This window comes from Leptopilina heterotoma, unplaced genomic scaffold, assembly GCF_015476425.1.
Source record: "Leptopilina heterotoma isolate Lh14 unplaced genomic scaffold, ASM1547642v1 Lhet_358, whole genome shotgun sequence".
Lineage (NCBI taxonomy): Eukaryota > Metazoa > Arthropoda > Insecta > Hymenoptera > Figitidae > Leptopilina > Leptopilina heterotoma.
The window spans coordinates 586,299-606,078 of NW_025111038.1; the positions used below are offsets into that span (position 1 = coordinate 586,299).

Sequence of the window (19,780 nt, forward strand, 5' to 3'; positions counted from 1 at the left end):
GAAAATTTTTATTCTCTTTTATTAATCCATACTCTTAAAAATATTGTAGAAATTATAAAAAAAATTTAAATTTCATCCCAAAGATAAATTTTTTTTTAAAAACTGGCTGATCCGGTGTTACTTTTTTAAAATTCAAAATGGCGGATCAAATATGGCGGACAATTTTTTTAAATCGATCCAAATTGTCTAAAACTTAATACTAGGGGGTTCTTGGGACCATTAATTATGAATCCGGTGTTAGTTTTTCAAAATTCAAAATGGCGGATGTAATATCCCTACTAAAAATCCCTGTATAAGATCTTGTACAAGAAAATGCACACGTTCAGCAGCTGAACTTGTACAAGTTCTGGTAAGAACTTGTACAAGTTCTGGTAAGAACATGTACAATTTCTTGTACCAGGATTTGGAACAAGTTCTTGTATTAGAACTTGTACAAGAAAATGTACGAGTACTTGTACAAGAAAATAAACTTGCACATGAACCCGTACAAGATTTTGTACAAGATCTTGTACAAGATCTTGTACGGGTTCATGTGCAAGTACTTGTACATTTTCTTTAAACATTATTTTTAAGTTGTAAAAATTAAAAACATTAAAGACTGCGCAGTAGTTTTTATAAGCTTTTAGAGCTGCGCAATAGTTTTTGGCTTGCCTAAAGTGGAGAGTCTTTAATGCTTATAAGTTATTAAAATGCCAATTTAAAAAAAAAAATTTATTTATTAATTTACTTGATCTAATTTTCTAAAAAAAATTATTTATAAATATACTTGTGCAAGAACATGAACGTGTTCATGTACAAATACTTGTACTTGAACTTGTACAAGATCTTGTACATTTTCTTGTGCAAGTTTATTTTCTTGTACAAGTACTCGTACATTTTCTTGTACAAGTTCTAATACAAGAACTTGTTCCAAATCCTGGTACAAGAAATTGTACATGTTCTTACCAGAACTTGTACAAGTTCAGCTGCTGAACGTGTGCATTTTCTTGTACAAGATCTTATACAGGGATTTTTAGTAGGGATGGCAGACAAAAGAAATTAAAAGTCATCTAGATTCGCTTGAAACGCATTACACTTTGATTTTCGGGGTCGCAGATGACGGATCCGATGTCAGGTTTTCAAAATTTTAAATAATTAAGGAGCAGGATCATAAAACCGACTCTTTGCTTTGTTCCACTACTATTGTGTTTTGTCTGACCCCAAAAACCCCCGAGATATAAATTTCAGGCAAATTGGATCGATTTTTGAAAAAGTCGTCCTCCTATTGGATCCGCCATTTTGAATTTTAAAAATTATGAAAACCTGACCTTGTGTTTCTAATCAGCGGCCGCCGAGTAATGAGTTTCAAGTAAATTAGATCGATTTTTGAAAAAGTCGTCGGCCATATTGAATCCGTCCTTTTTAATTTTGAAAAACTAACACCGTATTCATAATCGGCGACCCCAAAAACCCTCGATTATAAATTCAAAGGTCAACTTACGCCTCCATTTAAGGCTCACTGGAAGCTTACAACGTAAGATTACACTGTAAGTTTACAGTAAGGTTATAGTGTAGACTTCAAGCGAGCCTTTGATGGAAGCTTACGGTAATCTTGCATGTAAGCTTACGTTGAACTTAAGGTGTAAGCTTACAGTGATTCTACATTGTTATGATGCGGACATATCACAGTTGCTCTGAGTTTAATGACGAACTTGACGAATATCGCTAGTAAGCATTACATCAAGATAATGTGCTATGCAGGTATAGATTTTTCACAGAAAAAAATATTAATTACACAGTGGAACAAGTTTAGAACAATTTTAGAACAATTTTTTTGGGTTAAGACTTGACTATAATGGGATGAAAGTACTACCCTAGCAGAGTAAAACCCCTAAAGGGTTTTGAAAAATTAGCAGCCGTTTGATTTTTATTGTAATTTTAAGTTTTGCTAATTCAGTAATTTATTAAATAATCGCTCTAATCAGCTTTCGATCAGTAAATCGTGCATTTTTGACAACTTTTCTATTTTAGTACTTTTGTACTGATTTCGAATCACCTTTGAAATAATGTCACTTAAATTATACACTACATTAAAATAAAAAGTTGACATTATAATTTGAAGTGATAAAGTTAAAGAAAAATATATACTGCTATTTTTCTCCAAATAGACCAAAAACCTTAAAACATTGAAATTTTAGTCTCTTAAACGGAATTTATAGACACTAATCCGACTTGAGTAACATTTTTTGTTTAAATATTCAAAAGAGTTATTTAATTTTAATTTCAGTAACGTTTCAGTTAAAATTTAAATAAAAAAATGTAAGATTTTGCGGCGTAGTGTGAAAAAATTGAGAAAAATCGAATAATTTCCCCCAAAACATTACTTAAAGGTAATTTTTAACCATATGTAGTTCGTTAATAAAATTTGTTTATTGGAATAAAAACTACAATTTTATTCAAGAAAGTAAGAAGTTATTGTTGTTATTTATTTACTGACCAAAAGTTGATTAGAGCGATTATTCAATAAACTACTGAATTATCAAAACTTAAAATTACAATAAAAATCAAACAGACGCTAATTTTTCAAAATCCTTTGGGGATTTTACTCTGCGGGGGTAGTACTTTCATCCCATTACAGTCAAATCTTAACCCATTTTTTGGTGTTCCACTGTGTTATTTTTTAAAATTATAGTGAATATATAGAAATTTGTCTTATTTCTATTTTCTTGGTAAAGTTAAACTATTATTATTAATTATTATTACATAATATTATACATCAATAGGTTATTTATTATTGACTATTTATTATCTACTAATTCTTTAAAGAAAAGTTAAACCAAAATTTGATAAGCAAGAGACAGAAACAATTTCGTTAATGCGAAAACTTTTTAGCAATTTATGTAAAGAGATATAAAATTGACATTTGGGGTTGCCTTCGTATCGCAGCTGATCAAGGCTCCATACGTTAAACTCTACAGCATCCTGAAGACAACAGCTTCCGCCGACTATTACGAGCAGCCTCAGGATCCAGAGGTACAACCTCTTTGGCTATTCGAAAGGCACCCTTATAATAAATAATCGATGTCACTTCACACTGTTTTAGCTGCAAACTTTTCTCTTACAAATTTTTGACGAAAAAACGAAAACAAAAATTATATAAATAAAAGCAACAAATACTTTAAAAATTGAATGAATTCAAAAAATTAATAAATAAATTTATTCGTCAAAGATTTAATCACAAAATCTTAATCGTTCATTGAGGTCATATCAAAAATTCGAGATTGAACTCCATCCAATATAAAATTTAATATTTTTAGCGATGAGTTTTAAATAAAAAATCAATTCATTGTTCCAAATCTCGTTACTAAGATGAGAAAAGCTATTGATCGCCTTAATTCTATTTTTACATTAGATACATACATTATAATGACAAATTTTATTGATTAATTATTTCGATTCCATCCATTTATTTATTTTGATCGAGTTTTGATAACAAAAATTATAACATCTAATTAATGAAATTATAATTGATTTTAATAATTATATTTGCCATAGTGATTGTGCCAATGAAAAAAGTGAATTGGCTTATTTTTAAATTGGTTCGTATCTGTAATGTGATATTTTTTTTAACCTGAAATTTCAAGGTGATTGTTTCATGGACAAAAATATCTCTCTTCGCGGAGTATCAATCTCAATGAACGATTATTCTTACGTGAACTCTATATAACTTTACTTCCCGTCGGTAATTTTTGCTTGCACATAATAGTTATCCCCTTTTTCAGGCTACTATACACATGATAATTTTTATTAAAAAACTTTGTTGTGAAAATTTTCGGCACTCGATATTTTTGCCCAATTGCACTTCACACACTGTCGTGCATGCGAATATGTTTATATAAGCATATACATATATACATATCTTGATGTAATATTGCATTATAATATTTTAACGCTTATCACTCAATATTTTGGAACATTTCACTATAATACAACTTGTGTGGAAAATCCTTTGTAAACATTACTTATGTTCCAAGGTGATTGCCTTGGATATAGCATGCTGAAAACTACAAACAACAATAACACATTACACTTTTCAAATACCTGTTTCAATTGCACGGTATGATTAAGCGTCAAGATTTATCTTGATAATATACTTCATATTCACAAGAATTAGATGTTTTTTTCTTTTTCTTTGAGGATTAAAAGACCATTTTTTGGTCGTGAAAGAAATTTTAAGTATCTATAAATAGAATAGAATATTTTCGCCTCAGTTTTAAAAAAATTGATAATAAGTTACTAGGTATTTTTATTATTTTTTATACATTGATAGTGATAAAACTTTTTTAACCGAAATTAAACAATTTTATAAATGACAAGGCAAAGTTAAAATATAAGGTTTTGTATTCATTTCATTCATGTTATGAATACTTTGCTTCCTCATTAAGATTTGCTTTTTATAAAATAAAATACTTTCAAGATATAAAATATTAAAATTTAGATAATAATATTTAAAACTAAAAAACCAGAAACAATAAATTTTTTCAAAATTTCTAATGTTTAAATTTAAAGTTTTTAATATTTTCAAAGTAAGAATTTACAAATGGCGCAGTAGTACGACAGTACTGGTATTTAACCGAAACGATAAAGCAATCAAAGTAATCAGCTATAAGGAGAAAATGGTACTTTTTGTATCAGAATTATTAAACATTTTAACTAATTCTAATTAGTGGTTCATTTTTTGTTAAAAATTAGTTCAATTTTGCTAATTAATTAATAAAATCAATTTATTTGTAAAATTTAACTGACCTGCAGTACAATGTAATTCACTATAATATAGAAATCAGTCAAAACTTTTACTAATTCAGAATTAGAAAATATACGTGTGTCCGATTTAATTAAATTTGTCAGCATTTTATAGTTCTATTTAAATACAATTTATTTTAAACAAATCAAAATACGGTACGGTACCGTACATAATGTACGGTACCGTAAACTGGGGCTATTAGGAACGGATTTCAACTTTAAAGGCTTGTAACATTTTTGTGTATTGAAATATTGCCTTAATTTTTTGTTTCTTTTCTTGATCTTGGCGAGCACATTAAAGGGTTAAATAATTGTCTTGATCAAAGATGAAATTTTAAGCAAAAAAGACAAAAAAAAGCATTTTTTCGAAATTAGAAAATGGGGCTATTAGGAACAAGGCGGTAAAAATCATTGGAAAACGTATTTAAAGTTAAAGAAGTTATTTTTTATTGCCCGAAAGTACACACACAATTTAAAACAAATGTAAGAATAAAACTGAAAGAGCGAATGTGTGTTTTAAACCCCAGGTGCGAATTTAGGTTGGCCGCCAGAGTTTGAAGGTTGGCCCAAGGTTGGCCTAACTTTGGCAAGCGAAGTTTTGGTTGCCAGAGTTTGCCCAACTTTGGCAAGTACTAGTGCCCACAGTTGGCCCGACTTTGCAAGCCAACCATTAAATGCAGAGTTTAACCAACCGTCGGGCCAACTTTGGCGACAAAGGTTGGCACAACTCATCAAAACGTAGTTTAAAAGACTTTCAGTTTCGGTTGGCCCGACGGTTGGCAAAACTCAAGAAAAGCAGTATAATTGACTTATAGTTTTTTGGTCGGCCGAACTCTGGGCCACGGTTGGCCCAACGGTTGGCAAAACTTTGTCAAATGCAGTTTAAATGACTTAAACTTTCTTGGTCGGCCGAACTCTGGGCCACGGTTGGCCCGACTGTTGCAGCTTTAATATACATTTTGTGTAATGCACTCCCATGTGAGCGTAGCGTAGTGGTCAGTGTATAAGTCTTCGGTGCGTTAGGTTAGGGGTTCGTGGTATAATTTCATTAGCTTTCAGGAAAAAAATACGAAAAATTTTTGTCATTCTTATTTTCTACGTTTTAAGCATTTTTCCACTCATGAAAAAAGGGGCGTCCTGATACTCACGGACGGTAGTGTATCCTTTCTTAAAAAAGACATGGAGTGGAAAGGTCGAATGTATCGAAAACAGATCTATGCAACTGCTAAAAATAAGATGGCAAAGAGTTGACTAGGCGCTGTAGTCGGAACAGGCCGATTTTTGGCGGCAGTTAAAAAAAATTATTATTTTTATTATTTATAAATATTTATTAATTATTTATTAATATTAAGCAAACTTAATAATAATTAATATTTAATAATTAATAAATATTAATAGAAGGGTGTTTTTAAAATTGTTTGTACATGTGAAGGTGGCGCTGCAGTCGTATGTTATTTAAAAAGAGCGCGAATATATAAATTTTATTTTTGTTAAGAGAAAGTACTCATAATAAATCTTATTTTGCATTGTCAAAAAAAACGTCAACATTTCAAATATAAATAAGCAAATTATTAACTGAGAAAATTTGAATATTGTTATTAATGAAATAATGGACTTGGACAATGGACATATAAAAACTAGCACCGCGTAGACGGCCGCTAGCGGCCGTCGGAGGAGCTGGTGTAAATAAATAAAACTCTGAAACGGGGTAGCCTTTTTAACGAGAGTTCGGTCATGAAGTTATCATGGCGAAGCTGTGATTGTAAGGCTACCCTTTGACTGAGAAGCTAACAATTTACGCAATAACAGAAATCGATTTTTCAACCAATGTAATCGTTTGTCTTATCGTATGGCATAAACAAAGGCTTTTCAAAGCCCCTAGAAGTACTTGAAATTTAAAAGCTCCTTTTCTTAATTTCAGCCGAAGTATAATAATAGTACCACCATCCCCTTTTTTATTATTCTTTTCGAGTGAGTCTCATGCATTGATTTCTTATCTTATTGAATCAAATCAAATTGAACCAAATCTTGCCGCAGAGAATGAAAAGGAATTTTTAGTTTACTTTAATAAAATATATTCCTGTTACTTTGAAAGGTTAACGGGTTTTAGTTTTCCAGTCCTATCGCAATGTCTCTATTAATCATTCATTAAGAAAAATACATCGCAGATTGAGTTATTGAATATCAGCTTTTAAAATATAAATTGACCTTTGAGCGTCAATATATGCATTGTGCTTTTACAAACATTTCCGTTAACAGTTTACTACTTGTTAAGTATAGTGAAGACAATTTTTTCCAAAATAGATTTTTCATTTACTTTATAGAAATTTTACATATTGTTTTTAATTTTTATTTATCGGAATCAAGCAGAATAGTTATACACTGAAAAAAAAATTTATTTGAATCAAATAAAAATTATTTGATTCAAATAAATCATTTATTTGGTTATAATCCAATAAATGTGTATTTGAACCAAATACATATTTATTTGACCTAAATATTTTATTTTATCGCATCAAATAACTATTTATTTGAATCAAATACAAATTATTCAAATCAAATAAATGGAATATTTCAAACTAATAAACAATTATTTGAATCAATTATATAAATTATTCAACTCAAATAAATATTTACTAAACCTAAGTATTTCGTTTTATCGTATCAAATAAATAGTTATTTGTATTAAATACAAATTATTCAAATCAAATAAATATAATATTTCAAGCTAGTAAATAATTATTTGAATCAATTATAAAAATTATTTCATTCTATATTTAATACAAAAATTTTTTTTTAAGTATTTCGTTTTTTTTTTAATTTATTAATTTATTATTATATTATATTTATATATTATATTTATTAACTGATATTTTAACAGACTTTTAATATTATTTACAAACAAGTTCACACAGTTTTTATTCACAACACAACACACAATTTTATTATTTTATATAACGCTTAAAACGAAGAATGAAAAATATTCGCTCGCATGTGGGATCGAACTCACGTCCCCCCGCCCCTAACGCACCTATTTAAACCGCACGGCCACTGAGACTTGGTGAGAATTCGGGCTAATCTACTATATCAATGTCAGTGCCGTATATTCTGTATTCAAATAACACATTTATTTGTCGAAAATTTGTTTATTTGTATTAAATAAATGAAATATTTAAGTGAAATAAATAAATGAACAGTTTCAAGTAATTCATTATTTTCGTTTCAAATAATTATTTAATTGATTGAAATATTTTTTTATTTGTCTTGATAAAATAGTGTATTAGCTTTGAATAACGAATTATTCGGATTAAATAATTAAGTTTATTAGAATCAATAAAATAAATTTATTGTGTCAAATAATTTTTATTTGCATCAAATATACGAAGTATTTGAGTGAAATAAATAAAAGAATAGTTTCAACTAACTCATTATTTGTATTAAACAAATTCATTTATTTAATTCAATTTATTATTTAATTGAATCAAATACGATTTATTTGGTTCAAATAAGTGTGATTCAAATAATTAAAGTTATTTGAATCAAATACATATTTTTTTGATCCAACTAAAAAGTATTTGAATCAATTAAATATTTTTCAAATAATTTGAATTATTTGAATCAAATAAATTTTTTTTTCAGTGTACGATCTTTAAGAAAAAAGATTAAAATTTCCCTTTTTTCGGAGAATCTCCCGTACTATTGACTCATAGATAGTTAAATAGTTTAACTTTTCATTTAGATACAGTTTTGTTCTCTCTCATTAGCACAAAGATTTGAAATTTTTTATTCTCTTCTCAATATTGATTGTTTACATACTGTTTACGTAATACTGCACGGAGAAAAATAGTTAGCTATTTCAGCTAATTTTTAGCTACCTTAGCTAACCTTAATTGCTATTATATGGATAGCAATTATTGTTAGCTAATGCAGCTAATAATTAGCTAAAATAGCTAACTTTTTTTGCTAAAACAGCTAATTATTAGCTGTAATAGCTAAAAATTCGCTATCCATATAATAGCAAACTCATTTTTCTCCGTGTGCAAAGAGCTGCATACATACATTTTTTTATTTACAATATATTAGGTCGAATACATATAAGCGCTCCGAAGAAAGGTACCTATAAGATGTGTATCATTTTCAGATTATGTTTGTGTTTTTTTTTGCCTTATAATTAAAAGTTTCCGTGTAATTGTACCTATATAAAACTCAAATCACTTTTTATTAATTATTTTAGATGTAAATATCATTATATTTTATTATTGCTGTTTGTGTATTTTCGTTTCAAAAATTACAATAAACATAATAACCTACAATCTTTTGCTTCTTAGGTACACACAAAAAAAAATATGGTAAATTTGACTACTTTTTTACTATTTCCTGTAGTTCCTATAGGCGCCCGTAACATTATTTAGTAAAATGAACTATGACAGAATAGTTAGTCTAACTGTAAAATGTAGTAATAAATACCATTTTTACAGTAAATTTAACTACTAAAACAGTTATCTTAACTATTTGTTGTTAGTCATACTAACTGCTTCATTTAGTTGCAGTAACTAAATTCTCATAGTTCCTATAGGCGCCCGTAACAAATTGTAGTTGTAACAACTGTAAAAAATAGTTAAATTAACTATTTAAAGTAGTAAAATGAAATTATTTATTTGTTTTTTATTATTATTGAGGTCCATTTTTTTATATTTTCTCTTACCTATTTTTGTTCATATATAATTTACATATTAAATTCTTATACACCTAACAGAGAAAAATCCCCAAACGCCGGGGATTGAACGCACGACCCTAACATTCGCAAACGATAACCTAACCACCTAACCACGCTCGCACGCTACGATGACTGGCATCGTACTTGAGGACAATCTTCTTAGATTCAGTCATAATAACTACTCCGTTTAGTTGCAGTAACTAATTTTTTAAGCTCAAGGACTTAGTTGAAATGTAGCCAGCATATGATTTTAAATGACTCAACGATAGTGCAGTAGTTAAAAGTACTGTTGAAAATAGTTATTTTCAGAATTTCTGTAGTAAAATTATCCACTTTTTACTAGTTATAAAAAAATTAAACTTACTATTTTCATATAGTAAAAACAACATAAAAATTGTTACTTTTATGACTTTTGTAGTTATAAAAATAAATGTTTCTTACCACCATAGAGATAAATTATTAAAAGCTAGTAAGAATTGGTTCTTTTAACTACATTAAACACAAAAATAACAAATTCCAGCAGTTGTTTTTACTCTTTGGAACAGTAAATTTTAATTTATTTTGCAAATAGCAAGAAATGGATATTTCTACTACAGAAATTCCGAAAATAACTATTTTTAACAGTACTTTTAACTACTGCACTATTGATGATCCTAAAGTTCTGAACGTTCAAATGAACGAAATTTATTTATTTCTTCCTCAAATTCAATTTTTATGACAATAATTTTAAGTTACTATCAAAAAAATTAATTTTTAAAGTTCTTAAATGTAGAATCTAAGTTTTAAATTTTTATTCGAATCAATAATTTATGAAAATATTTTTAATACAAAATATTTCGTTCATTTGAACGTTCAAAACTTGTGATTCATCACTATTGTTGAGTTATTCACAATCATAACGTGTAGGTGTAATTTTAACTACATAAAACCTACTATTCAATTTTAGTTCCACTAACTATGGAAGTTCAGTTAAAATGCTGCTGAATATGGTAGTTTTAACTATATTTTTTTAACTGCACATATGTGGATGCTTTTACCACTCACGTTTTTTCTCTGTAGAAAAAAATGATCTTTTCAACTGCATAAATAGTAAAAATAACTATTTTCAACAATTGATTTTACTATATGAAAACAGTAAATTTCTTTCTTTCTCTGCAACTAGTAAGAAATAGTTGTTTTAACTACATAAATCATAAAAGTAACAACTTTCAGAGGTTGTATTTACTGTATAAAAACAGTAATAAGTCTCATTTTGTTTGCAACTAATACAAAATAGTTATTTTTGCTAACACAATAGTAAAATTAACTTTTAACAATAGTTTTTAACAATAGTTTTTACTACTACACTATAGTTGAGCCATTTACAAGCATCTGTTAGTTATTTCAACTACGTAAAGTAGTTATTTTAACTACATAAAACCAACTACTTCATTTTGGTTCCACTAACTGAGGAAGTGTAGTTAAAATGCTGCTGAATATGGTAGTTTTAACTACTTTTTTTCTAACTACACAAATGTGGTTGTTTTTACCATTCGCATTTTTTTCTGTGTACCTTTCTTCGGAGCGCGTCACAAATTTATATCTATTAGTCAGGCAAATATACATAATTTTTTTACGAATATCTTTTTTTATTGCTATCAATAAAAATCAGCTAAAAATAAGCTAAAAATCAGCTAAAAATCATAGTCTAGCTCAATGGGAAAAGTACAACTGACTGTGTACTGCGTTGGCTGTGAATATTGACGCAATAAATATCTTATTAATATTTAAAGTTTATTATAAATTAATAGTAATAAATAATTTAACAACAAAAGGGTAAATAATATGAATAAATAGTAAAATATGATCTTGACATCACTGTGATAATACATTGGAAATTCGTAATAGGTGTACCTAATATCAAAATGATTTTGTTTTCCATTATACAGGATAAAATTATTACCTTAATATCACTTGTAATATTATCATGTAGCGGATATTTCAAAATCACAATAAGATCACTGTAATATTACAGTGACATTAAAATGATATTACGCGCCGCTTGGGATGGTAAGCTTGCTACAATATTGTGCTATGATTACAGCAAACTTACGTCACGTTTGCAGCAAGATTGCTGTAAAACTTGCCGCTAAAAATTCTGTTTTATGATATTAATCCCAAATAGCACAAGAGCTTACAGCAAGCTTGGCATGATTGCCTCAAGCTTGTCGCAAACAGCAAAATGTCCATGCATAGCATTCATGAGAAATATTTTGGAAATAAGTTTAAGGGGTCTGGGAATTAAACCCGGGTTCGACGAAAGTTAACCAAAGACTTTAACCCTAATTATGAAAAAGTAATTAAAAATTTAATTACTTAAAAAGTAATTATGAATTGTTAAAATTTATTTGTTTATTCCAACATTTTTTTTGCTTCAAGTTTATATAATAAAAATCAATGCCTGTGAAGTGCTTTGTGGACATTTTTTCTATATTCAGACAGAACTTGACGCCGAAGCTTGTCTGAATTTTGGAGAAACAAAAGTTCTGTACTGCGCCAGTACTAATTTTCGAGGCTCGGCTAGATTATTTTTGTTATTAATTGTTAATTACTTTTTCAAACTCAAAAGAAAATTGTTTTCATTATTACTTCTTCATTTATTCCTATTTTGACGATTTTTAAACACTGATTGTAAGATTTCGATCTATCTGGGATAGATATTGCAATCTTCTTTATTGTTGTGGCAGACCTTTTTACCTTTAGTGGGTAAGAATTCCTGAAGTGGGCCCCTATTTTTCATTAGGTCGGTGGATTTTTCTCATTCTTATATGTTTCGATAGCCTATGATGGTATAATAAAAACCTGTAAATAGTTTTCCGAAATTCGAATATTTACCAAAGTTATTCAAGGTCAAAGTAATTTGTAGCGTTTTAGTAAATAGCTAATTACTCGCGATCGGATAAACCGATTTTAATAAAAATTGGAGGAGAGTTTACCTAAAGAATTGTACTTTAGATAAATGATCAAAATTTTAATTAAAAAATATAATTTGTTTAAATAAATTAACATTAACTTTTTAATTTTTGGGGTTAAAAAAAAATTAGTTCTCCATATTTTTTTTGATTTTTTTTTAATAATCAAATAGAGAATACTTTTAAGATTTTATTTCAACAATAAAAAAGTGGGATTCTCTATCACTTTAGAAAATATAATATTTTTAGTTACAAAATTTTTTGAAAAGTTAAAGAAATTTGAAGCAAAACAAATGAACGAATTAAACTCGACAATTTTAACCAACCAAGTTTAATTCGTTCATTTGTTTTGCTTCAAATTTCTTTAACTTTTCAAAAAATTTTGTAACTAAAAATATTATATTTTCTAAAGTGATAGAGAATCCCACTTTTTTATTGTTGAAATAAAATCTTAAAAGTATTCTCTATTTGATTATTAAAAAAAAATCAAAAAAAATATGGAGAACTAATTTTTTTTTAACCCCAAAAATTAAAAAGTTAATGTTAATTTATTTAAACAAATTATATTTTTTAATTAAAATTTTGATCATTTATCTAAAGTACAATTCTTTAGGTAAACTCTCCTCCAATTTTTATTAAAATCGGTTTATCCGATCGCGAGTAATTAGCTATTTACTAAAACGCTACAAATTACTTTGACCTTGAATAACTTTGGTAAATATTCGAATTTCGGAAAACTATTTACAGGTTTTTATTATACCATCATAGGCTATCGAAACATATAAGAATGAGAAAAATCCACCGACCTAATGAAAAATAGGGGCCCACTTCAGGAATTCTTACCCTAGTAAAATTTTGTTTGCACTTGATTACGTGCTATAGAACACAATTATCTAATTAACTGATAATTTTCAATCTTCTTCTTCTTCTAACATATAATTTATGTTTGAATTAGATACAAATAATATATGTATATATTATTTCTTTAAATGGACCAAAAAATAGGTTTGAATTAAACTTATACATAATTATATTTGACTGTATAGCAAAAATATATTCCAAGTTTTATTTAAAGGGAATATGTTTGATTCAAATAAATGGTTTTCTCAGTGAAAGAATTTCGAAGTAAATAAATGTTTTTCAAGGTCTACCTAGGTGGAAGTTTTCATTTTAATTATGTAGACATTTATCATCTCATTATGAGAGACAGAGAGGTTAAAACTTCTTCATTGCCAGTCGACACTTGTTTTCAGAAATGATCTCATGAATAGTCGATTAATTTCCCAACCTTTTGTTTTCTTGAATCGTGTTCGATAATAATATTTTATAATATTTGAAAAGTACTTGTAAATATCTTAACCTCTTTTTTAAGACGTGAGATTTAATTGAAAAATTGAGACCTCAATTTATAAATGAAATAAGATGAAAGTTGAAAGGACAATTATACTTTTTAAGTGTTTAAAGTTCTTCAAAAATGCTCGATAAGGAGATAACAATTATTAAGTGTTAAATTATCTATCGCACTGCAAAAAGAAGTATCTTAATTTAAGATGTTTTATTAGAAACTTATTTTTAGTTATTTGAAATATCTTAATTTAAGATTTTAAAAATATCTTCGTACACATTTTCAGCATATTTTTGGAGAAAAATGTTTTGAGGTTGACAATGGGTCTATATATAAAATACGTTATGCATTTAGAAATTAGATACTACCCGAGTCGAACTTTTAGACCTGCTTACCTCCTGGTAAGTATAATAATTTAACCCTAACCTGCACCTAACAAACCCTTGGTGTTTTTTTCCTCCTGCGTAAGTTCTATTTAACTCTGACAACTCCTTTTTAAGTCGTAATTGAACCTTAAACCCTGTATTGCTTCTACCACATTCTTATGCAATAGGAAATGTTACACGCGGTACAAGATATTCAACTTATTACTGTTTTGCAAATTACAAAATTTTTTATTTTGAAAATTTCACGAAAGAATTCAATTATTTTCTAAAATTTTAATAAATCCTTCGAAAAAATTCAATTATTTTTATAAATAGTAAAATTCTTCAGAAGAATTCAATTAATTTTATAAATAGTAAAATTCTTTGCAGGAATTCAATTATTTTCAAAACAATTTTAATTGAATTCCTTAGATGAATTCAAATATTTTAAAATATTTTCATAAATTGCAATTATTTTCTTAAACTTTAATAAATTCTTCGAAATAATTCAACTATTTTTATAAATACTAAAACTCTTTGCAAGAATTAAATAATTATTAACCCAATTAAAATAAAATTAAACGAAAGAATTTAATTATTTTCAAAAATTCCCATAAAATTTAGTTTCAACAAGAATTTAAAATTTTTGAAAAACAATTTAATTATTCTCAAAATATTTAAAAAAAATTCTATATAAGAATTAAATTACTAGCTCAATACAATTTTTGAATATATTCGTCAAAAGAATTGAAATAATTCTATTATTTTCGAAAAGTAATTAAAATTCTTATGATGAATTCAATTATTTTGAATAATACTTAATTTTAATAAAATTCTTTAAAGAAATTCAATTATTTTCGAAACAACTTTAATTGAATTTTTCGAAAAAATTTCATGATTTTTAAATATTTCTATAAAATTCTTCATAAACAATTTAATTATTTCTTAAAATTTTAATAAATTCTTCGCAAGAAATCACTTATTTTCAATACAATTTTAATAAAATTCTTCTTCATAAAATTCAATTGCTTTCGAAATTTTCAATTAAAATTATTAAAAAAACTCCATTAGTTTAAAAAAAATTCAAAGAAATTTTTCAAAAAAATTTAATTAGGATTTTTAAAAATATTAATAAAATTCTTTGCGAGAATTTAGTTATTTCTCTAAATAAAGAAATTCTTTGAAGGAATATTCTATTATTATCAAATTTTTTGATAAAATTCTTTGCAACAATTCGAAGATTTTCAATACATTAATTTTAAAATTGAAAGTATTTGAAAAGAAAAATTAAAAAAAGATTAAGAAACCAAAATGTAAACAACAATTAACTTCAAACTGCGAATAGGTTACCGAAACATGTACTTTTTTATTATTAATTTATAAATATTATTTTTAACTGAAATGTTTTGACATTTTTTTTTAAATAATAAAAATATTAATTTATGAATGTTTAAAGGTTATTATTATTAAACAATAATTTATAAATAAAGAAGTGTAAAATTCGACCGCATACCTCCACGTGGTAAACTCTGGGGTCCGGTCGTAAGTAACGTAGTATACTTAACAGCTGACTGCGTCGGAAATTTTTGTATTTATTATCATTTTAAAAGTTTTTCGTAATCAGCGAAAACCCTCTAGTAACAAGTTTCAAATGAATCCTATAAATTTTAGAAAATTTCATTCGCCATATTGGATCCGCTATTTTGAATTTTCAAAATCTGAAATCGGATTCGTAATCAGCGACCCCGAAAACCCCCGAGTAAAATGTTTTAAGTGAATCCGATGAATTTTAGAAAATTTCGTCCCCTATATTGGATTCGCCATTTTGAATTTTCAAAATCTGATATCGGATTCGTAATCAGCGACTTCAAATACAATAGTATGCTCGTTTGCACAAATTTTAGTTTTCTAACAAGTTGTCGACATTTTGAGCCCACTTATGAGATTTTGGTCTTGACTGCGAAGGGGTTAAATAATGCAGAGGGCTCACCAAAAGGGTGCGCCTGCTGTCACAAAACGGTACGTCTGCTATACTAAGCGCTAGGACAACATTCGTCCTGCGGTTTGGTATAGCTCGTGCACTAGTAGGAACGACTGGTGCACCAAAATTTTTTCCGTGTACATAAACTTATACACGATCTTGTACAAGTACACAAGAGTGAACTAATTTTTTTCGTTATGTTCTTGTACATGTTCATTGTTCCAAATCCTTGGGGTATTCTTCTTATACAAGACTTACGTGAAATACATGGGCTGAATTTAAGGTGTAAACGGAGTCAGACTTTTTTTTCCTGTGTAAGTCTCCTTAAAACTTCTAACTCCTCTTTTCAACCTCTAAACGTCTGAATTTTTCCTCATCGTTGAGAGGTTCAAAAGAGGTTTAAAAAGAAAGTTAACAAAACCGTTGTAAAAGTTAAAACGCCAATTTTTGTCTTCATTTTATGAATTTTATAAGTTGTATTATTGTCATATATTATTGAAAATTCAATACCAACAAAACCACAAAAAGTTATTTTTTTCAAAATTGCTAATTTTGCAATTAATTAGCAAGTTATTTAATTGTCAATAACTTTGGCTAACATGTCCAAAAAATATTCAATGAGGAGTCGAAATATTTGTTCTAAAAAAAGCATTGCAAACTTGAAAAAAAAGAAAAATAATTAAATATCAATTTATTACCTTAAAGTTGTAACTTTTTTCAAAATTTTGATTTTTTAAAATGTTAATTACTTTGGCTAATATTACCGAAAAGTTTAAATAAGGGGTCAAAAATTCGTCATGAAAGGCTCTACAAAACTACCCTTGTAGAAATTGTCATATTTTGATATTCGTATATTTTAACGTTTATAAATAATGCCAGATCCTTTCAATGGTTCTTCTTCACATAATTCCTCAGGTATCCCTGGGAGGCCTTAGGAGATTCACATTCATTCGCTCAATTCTCAATATTTTGACATGAAAATTTGGAAAAATAATGTTGAGCAGTATTATAATATATATATATATATATATAGAAATAGAAATTGATAAAACAAATTAACTCTCTCTCTGTATTGACAAAAAAATTCTCAAAAATATGCACTTTTTCAACGAATTGACCTTACTTTTAATCCTTTTAATCAAGTAAGGATATTTCAAATGATTTGTAAGACAGAGCAATTAAGTAGTAATTTTTACCTACTACGTGCACTGTGTCACACGGGTAAATAATAAATTTATTCTATAGTAAATTGTAAACACGTGTTGCGCGACCGGCAATGCGCGATAGATAAGCTTAACCGCGACTCGCATTAGCTAATAATTCCTTGCCCCCTTATATGAATCAATTCGTCGACACTCGACAACAGAAGACTTTCAGTCATTTCAGTACAGCTTTAGTCACTGGCAAGTGAAGTGTGTCGGAAAAAGAATAATTGACGGCTTAGAAAAAAGTAAACAAGTCACTCGCGAGATGTGATCTCTTCAAAAAGTAGCATATCTAAGAAAATATATCATTCTGTAATATATTTTGTGAACAATAAAAAGCGTTTCGTGGTCAAGAACAAAAATGAAAAACTAGTGTTTAAAAGCGTTTTATTTTCTTATTAAAAAATATTTTTGATTCTTAATTTAAAAAAGAATAAACACTTATTAATCATTCAGTATAAGATAAAATTGTCATTTTTAGACAGTAGTGAGAGATTTCTTGCAAATTTTTTTTTATAAAATTCTCTAAACAAATAAAAAGATCGATTTGAGTCGTGAATAATTTGAATACCAACAATGCAAAAACTACGAGAAAAATTGCATTCCACGTCGAGTCGGAGTAACGAAGTCTCAACAATGAATTTCAAATTTAATTTAATCAAGATGGCCAGGCCAAAGTTTACAAATCCAATCTCCAAGATTACTAAATATCTTAAAAGAAAAACAAAGGTACATTTTCTCAATAATTTGAAAATTAACAAAAACTTTTTAACGCACTTGCAATAATAAAAATATACACCTTTATTGAATGCAACTTTTAGCAGTTATAATGTTTTTTAATTACATATCAATTTTGAATTAAATTATTATTATTGATATATTATAAATCATTACTACATTATTGCTTCCTCATGAAAGCATTGTTTTACCAAACCAAAAAGGGACGGATATTTTTTAGCTATAGACCACATTATAAGGATACAAAATCTTATTAATTATTAGGTTTAACTATAATTATGTTTTTTCTTTAATTTTGTAGCGCTTTTTGAAATTTCTCTCTTCACCTCCTATTAATCATTTATCGGCCATGTAAATCTAAGTCATAAACTTTTTAAAAGATTTAAATTTTTTAAAAATTTATTTAGAATCCAAGAAATTCTATTTTTATTAATAAATTACATTTTTCTCGTTTTTCTCATTTTTAATATTTAATTTTAACTAATATGATGATGAATTTTACATTTATTTATAAAATTATTTTCTAGTTAAATTTTATATATTATGTTTATGCGCGTAAAAGAATGCCTCAATTCTTTTTTCTAATTTTCTAATTTTCAAAAGAAAAACGTTGTAGGGAGATTTCGTTTATAACTAATAGACAATTTTCAACACGTAGATTCAGATGTGAGATTATTATTAACAATTCCTGGATAAAACTGGTTGAGTCTCTTGGGATTGAATTTCATTAGGAAGATATCGTACTCGTTTTTAATGAGATACATACTTGCAGAAATTGCAAAAAAAGGATAAAAAAATAAAAATTGTATGCAGATTCATCTGACAGATCAATACCCACTTTATTGAAAAAATAATTTACTATCTTCATTCATATTTTAAAAGCTTGTTAATTATCCAAACTATAAGAATAGTAATAAATCAGAGGCTTCTTTTCAGTACTAAATTATTTATTTATTACTAATTGAATCAAGATTTTACTTTTAATTTTTTTCAAAAGTGTCATTGGAATTTGAATACATATAGTAAAAACCTTGCACTTCAAAAACATTTAAAGGTAATTTAAATTTATACCTGATGCTCCACGGTGAAAGATACCTTTTACGATGAAAAAAATTTTAGGTTATGATTGCTCACTATAAAGTGAAAATACATAAAGAGAATTAACTCTCAGTACGAGATAATGATATTAAAAAATTTTTTACATCACTAAAATATTAAAAAAAAAGACTTTTGGTTTTAAAAAATATATAAAAAATGCTTATGAATCAAGGTAAAACGATTATAAACATAACCTAAAATTTTTTCCACCTTTCACCATGAAGCGTCACATATTTTAGGTATTTGTATATTGTTTTTTTTTATTTTGCTGTTTTTGTGTAATTCTATATGTCATTATAAAATAATTGTAAATTTTTTCATTTAGTGAATATTTTTATACACTGCATTGCGCGACCTTTATCTCTTCAGGGAAAAAATAAATAACTAAAACATAACAATTAATTAAATCCAACTTTTTTCTTATTTGCATAACTTTTTATCTAAACGATATTCTATAGGGGAGAGTGGGGCAAAGGCGCTAGGTTTACATTTATCGATGTATATTTTTTAAATTAAGCAATTAATTTATGCGGTCTTTGTGTTTCATTATTCTAAAACTAATCAACAAGAAATTGTAATAGTTGTTATTTAGTATATT

General features: G+C 27.3%; 1 protein-coding gene across 8 annotated transcripts in view; it reads left to right on the plus strand.

The window, feature by feature from the left end:
- LOC122505416 (TLD domain-containing protein 2) overlaps positions 1–19,780 on the plus strand; it is a 582,826-nt gene that overhangs the window by 541,178 nt on the left and 21,868 nt on the right. For 6 of the 8 annotated variants that reach the window (XM_043617017.1, XM_043617018.1, XM_043617016.1 and 3 more), the window contains one exon: positions 2,926–3,012. The exons of 1 other annotated variant lie outside the window; for it this stretch is intronic. In XM_043617017.1, the coding sequence (XP_043472952.1) occupies positions 2,926–3,012 (87 nt within the window). Of the gene's footprint in view, positions 1–2,925; positions 3,013–17,508; positions 18,076–19,780 lie in introns of those variants that run through there. One more of the 8 variants, XM_043617019.1, reaches the window with a different exon arrangement.